The sequence below is a fragment of the Nesoenas mayeri genome (genome assembly GCF_963082525.1).
Source record: "Nesoenas mayeri genome assembly, chromosome: 6".
NCBI lineage: Eukaryota > Metazoa > Chordata > Aves > Columbiformes > Columbidae > Nesoenas > Nesoenas mayeri.
This window is the reverse complement of record NC_137545.1, coordinates 10,499,045-10,504,651: the sequence shown is the minus strand read 5'-3', so window position 1 is coordinate 10,504,651 and position 5,607 is coordinate 10,499,045. Positions and strand designations below refer to the sequence as shown.

The following is a 5,607-nucleotide window of genomic DNA, read 5'->3' as shown; positions in this document are numbered from 1 at the left end:
CATGCTACAGCCCCCAGGGGAAAAGGGCTCCCTCACATGCACCAACCAAGAGTGACCCTCCAAAACCCCAATTTCTACCATATACTCAGACTCCCTGGGAAAGGTCCTTGCTGTGTGCCAGCGGTGGGAGGGGCCCTCCATGGGGTGAGGGGTGGCTGTTTGGGCTCCCCTGCCTGCCCCTCGCCTCCCTCCCGCCTGTTACACTTCCCAGGCACAATCACGCTCCGGTTGCTTCTCCGACAATCAGAAATAGCCGACGTTTTTCTCCAGGAGAAAAATCAGCTAATTATTTGCCGAACAAAAAGCCTATTCTCGTCTGAAATAATACTCCAGTCTTGCAAAGGCACTTGTTTGTGGGCAAATTTTGAAGAGGGCTGACAATACAAACAGCTGCAGGAGCTGGGTGTTGGTACACATTTCCATGCCCTGCCAGATTACCATGCCTAATTATCTCCCCTTTCCGCAATCTAATGCGGTTTCCTGAAAAGATTTCCACCTCCCCCCCCCCGCCTTGCTTTTCTATGTAAACGAAAGCTTTGCTTCTCTGCAAAGATTTCCAGCCCGTTCTGGTTGGTTTTGGAAGGAGCAGGGATGCTGATGATTTGGGGGGCCAGAGGGTTTAGCTCGGCTCCATCCACTACAGTGGGAAGGAGCAGGAGGCAGGAGAGTTGCTGCAATCTGACAATGCCTGTTGGATGACAAGGAGGGGAAATGGGAAAAAAAATTGGAGAGAAACAGCCATGCTCGTGGCTATGAAGCATCCATGGGGTAGATCAAAACCTTGCTGGCGCTGTGCTGGGAAAAATCTCCAGCACTGCACTACCGCACATGTGGTGGCCTCCGCAAGACAGAGCTGAGACATATGGAAATGAGCTGTATAAGTAAACTTTTCCCAGTCCCTTGAAGTCAGAGATGGGCCCCAAAACCGTGTGTGCTCACACACTTACCCCCCCCATCCATGGCAGCAGCTGTTTCGATGGTCATTTACCCTGTCTGATTTGCCACATTGCCAGGAAAAATTGTTTCTCCAGCAGAAACACAGCCTAAGGGAAGGAGGCACCCCAAAACTCACACTCCAGGCACCCAGTGGGGCTCAGCACCCTGAAAGCTACAGCAAAATGGGAATGGGGAGCCAAATGCAGGACTGGTCAGTGAAACTGCACTGAGTCTCACTCCCTGATAATTTCTGCCAAGAAAATAGTGGTTTCAGATGTCGTTTGGAAATGCGGAGGGATAAACTGACCCAGATATCCAGGTGTAGGGAGGGGGGCAGCCCCCAGCCCCCCATTTGGGGAAGGCACTGAGCTTCAGTAGTGGGAATTAACAGCAAATATGATTTTTTTGAGGGGGATGAAAATGCCACTTGCTGAGGACTGGATGGGAGTTTGTGACACTCAGGGGACAAATCCCAATAGGCACAACTTGAGGGTGCAAAAGCCCCCACTGCTGGCCAAGAGGAGTAGGATCTGGGGGACAGAGCGTGGTTGTCACCATCCTTGGCACCCATGGGCCAGGCTGTCATGTCCCTCACCTTCCTCCCAGGGTGCGCACCCCCCCCTGGCCTGACATCTACCATCTTCCTCATGAAAATATGAGCATCAATTGACTAGAAATGAGTGGCAAGTCATTAAGAGTTTCCCAAGCAAATAGGCCAGGCAGGAGGAAAATCTCCCACCGACCCTTGGCTTTGGGGACCCCTCCCCCCAGTCAGAAGACACTTTTAATTGGGGTTTGTATCCAAAAGCCCCCCAAAACCAAGCCCAGAGGCGCAGCTGGCACCATTGTCCCAGAAAGGCTTCAACTTCCTAAAGGCAAGAGGGATCCCACCCTCAGCCAACCCCTCTCCTTTTTTTTTTTTTTCCTCTTTCTCTTTTTTTTTTTTCATTTAATTTTATTTTCCAAACCACTTGATCTTTGCTTGGGAACCTCCATTAATTGCCTGGGTTTGCCTCTTCGCCTGGTCCCTTTATCATTATTTATGGCCTTTGAAATTGTGTAAAGTTCCCTTGACGTTGAATTTACAAGTTTGGGGGCTTTTTTTTTTTATTCTTTTTCCTTTTTTTTTCTTTCTTTTTTTTTTTTTTGTTCTAGCTTTTGTCCTCGCCAAAGACGTCGTGTTGGAAAAGGCTTTGAGCCGGCCAACATGAGAGGCTCGCCGGAGAAAAGGGAGCAGTCCTCCATCGCTTTTAATTCTGCCGTGTTGCTGAATGGCTCTTTTACATAATTGCAGAAGCAATTTCAAAGCCAAGCCAGGGGCTGACTTTACCCAGAACCACATGGAGTCTATTTGGGGCTTTAAAAAAAAAAAGAGGGGGGGAGAGAGATAAAAGCGTGAATAAAATAATAAAACAGGGTATTTTTTTTAAAAAAAAGGGGGTTTCAATGGTTTGGAGGCAGCAAATTGGTGTGTCGGATGGGGAATGTCACACGCCCTGGGGGAGCGGGGACCCCCACGGAGGTCCCTGATGGCACCGCGAGGCGTAGGTGCTGGGTGGGGCGTCCCACGGGCGTCGCGCGGGGCGGTGGGCGCTCACGCGTGGGCCGCCCCGTCCGGCGGCCGGGAGGCGGTGCTGAATGGGGAGAGGAGGCGCTAGGGGCGCGGTCTCACCGCTCAGCCCCGCCCCGCCGCCCTCCCGCCCAATGGGAAGCGGCGGCCGCGGCCACGTGGGGCGGGCCGAGTTCCCAGCCGGGCAAAATGTGAATGGGCGCGGGGGAGCGCGGGCGGGCAGAGCGGCGCGGCGGCGGGGGCGCACGGTGGCGGCGGGCGGGGGGCCAGCCCCGATGTGCGGGCGGCGGCGGCGGGCCGCGGCCCCGCTCCGCCCCGGCTCTGCCCCACGCGTGGGCGCTGCGCGACTCTGAGGAGGAAGAGGAAGAAGAGGAAGAGGAGGAAGGTGGTCGCTGCCCGCCGCCGCTCCGGCATGAGCGCGGCTTTCCAGCCCTCGCTGATGATGATGCAGCGCCCGCTGGGAAGCAGCACGGCCTTCAGCATCGACTCGCTCATCGGCAGCCCCCCGCCGCCCGCCCCCGGCCACTTCGTCTACACCGGCTACCCCATGTTCATGCCCTACCGACCCGTGGTGCTACCGCCGCCCCCCCCGCCTCCCCCGGCGCTGCCGCAGGGCGCCCTGCAACCGGCGCTGCCCCCCGCGCATCCCCACCACCACCAGCTCCCCAGTCTGCCCACGGGTTTCTGCTCCAGCCTGGCTCAGGGCATGGCCCTCACCTCCACCCTCATGGCCACGCTGCCCGGCACCTTCCCCGCTTCCCAGCAACACCAAGAGGCCGCCAGGAAGTTCGCACCCCCGGGTAACTTCGATAAAGCAGAGGGGATGCCCCCCGACGGCGGCGGCGACGACGGCAAAGCCTTCCTGGGGAAGGATGGAGCCCTCCTGCCCTTCCCCGCCGCCGACACCGTCCAGGCCTCCCTCGGTGAGTGAGCGCCGGAGCCGTCGGGGGGGCGCAGGGTCCCGCTGCCCGCTCCGCACATCACCCTCAGCGGGGCGGGCTGGGAGGGTCGGGGGAAGGGACAATCCAGGGGACCCGCGGGAGAGGCGGCAGGACTGGCCCCTGGGGTCCAGTGACCGCAAGGCCGAAGAGAAAGGAGCTTTCAAGCCCCTGCCACTTGAAAACAAAATAATAATAGAATAAATCCAACCAAATGAAAAAGACCAAAACAATCAAAACCAAACAGATTTTGGAGGATGGACCTGTGGGCCAGGGAGGGGGGCAGGGGTGCGGTGGCTGCAGGACAGAGAGTACCAGGTGCTAATGAAAGGCCTCTGCTTTACTTCCAGCCGGGGCTCTCCGGGGCCAGGGGAAGGAGGACCCCAAATCAGAAGAGGACGCAAAAGGCAAGGAGGAAAGTTTCTCCATGGACAGCGATCTAGACTATAGCTCGGACGACAACATCCCCAGCCAGGCGGCTCACAAGGAAGAGGACTCTGGCAACACACTGGAGGAAAATCCCCAAAACCCCCCCAATTCCACCAACACCACGTCCACAGGCAAAAACCGGCGGAGGCGAACAGCCTTCACCAGCGAGCAGCTGCTGGAGCTGGAAAAGGAGTTTCACTGCAAAAAGTACCTGTCCCTGACCGAGAGGTCCCAGATTGCTCATGCCCTCAAACTCAGCGAGGTGCAGGTGAAAATCTGGTTCCAGAACAGACGGGCTAAATGGAAACGGGTCAAGGCGGGCAACGCCAACTCCAAGACAGGGGAGCCCTCCCGAAACCCTAAGATCGTGGTACCCATCCCGGTGCACGTCAGCAGGTTTGCGATCAGGAGTCAGCATCAGCAGCTGGAGCAAGCCCGACCCTGATCTCTCCCTACGCTCAGAACCACAAGTTTTTGAGGGAAAAGTTTCCAAATCAGGGTTTAAATACAACTCACCTCTCCCTCCCCCAAAAAAAGAAAAAAGAAAAAAATGAAGCAAAAACCCTAAAGCATACAACAGCCAACAAGAAAAAAATCCTACATGAACGCATGGCAAATCCCCACCACGAGCGAACTTTAAAGCAAAACTTTCCACTTACTGAGTCAAGCGAGAGTCTGCGACGGCAAGAGGCTTGGAAACTGTTTTGGTTCAGAGCAGGAATATCAAACCCTGGAAGAGACACACAGATATTTATTATTACGCTGCCCCACTTTGTACATATTCGTGCTGGCTTGGCTACGCTGGGGACCACAGATGCGGTATGGTGTCGGCACCGGATCCAGCAGCGATCTGCCCGTTGTTTCCCCCCCTCATCGGCAAAGACATCCCCAGCAAAACCCGCAGCGCGCCTTTAGCCATCTTTTGGGTTTTGTTTCTTATCGGGGGCAAAAGGTAAAGAGACGAGAGAACAAAAACGAAAGAAAACTAAGAGTTTCATTTCATGCCTTTTTTATTGTTTGATTTTATTTCTGATGGCTGAGTGGCGGGCACTGGGGGACGATTTTTTAAATATATTTTTTTGCCTGGCTTTCTGTCGATTTGGTTTGCCTATTCTACCAAGCCATGTTTAAAAGAGAGAGAGAGGGGAGGGAGGGGGGGAAAGCACGATCTTCTCTATTGTGTTTAATTTATTTCAATGTAGCCTATTTCTTTATAAGTTATGAAATTTAAAAGCAAACTAAGTCTTGTGAATAAAAACCGACAAAGAAACAAAAAAGACGGACAAAAAAAAAAAGTCCTCCAGCCATCGGCTATTCTGTCCAGAATTTGGCATTGAGCTGATTTTCCTTTCCCCTCCTGCGCTGCCGGAGCAGAGCGATGTTGCTCTCGCCTTTTTTACAAAGCCACATTCGTTGTCGGGGAGGGGGGAGATGGGCAAAAAGTTTTCTTTTTTTTCTTTCTTTTTTTTTTCGGGGGATGTGGGAAGGCTGGAAAAAGGCTTTTTCTGCGAATAAACGTGGATGGCCTTGACGGGAGGGGGGGCAGGAACACCCTTTCTTCCCCACCCGAGCAGCCGATGGGTTCTCAGCTCCGTGTTTTAGGGGTACAACCACTCTCCTCCCAATCTTCGCGGCCCCCTCCCCAATGCAGCCGGGGCAGGGATGGCCCGGGGGAGGAAGATCGGGGCCGGAGGGTCCCGCGTCCCCCCCACCCTCATCCCTTTAATCCCCCCC

The 5,607-nt window shown here is 54.8% G+C and overlaps 1 protein-coding gene across 1 annotated transcript; it reads left to right on the top strand.

Moving 5' to 3' along the window:
- Positions 1–2,918: 2,918 nt before the first annotated feature.
- On the top strand, positions 2,919–4,757 carry GBX2 (gastrulation brain homeobox 2; the record flags this gene model as incomplete). Its single annotated transcript, XM_080346911.1, has 2 exons — positions 2,919–3,429; positions 3,795–4,757. The coding sequence occupies 2 exons, from the start codon at positions 2,919–2,921 to the stop codon at positions 4,316–4,318; spliced, it is 1,035 nt and encodes a 344-aa protein (XP_080203037.1). The 3' UTR covers positions 4,319–4,757.
- Positions 4,758–5,607: the final 850 nt, after the last annotated feature.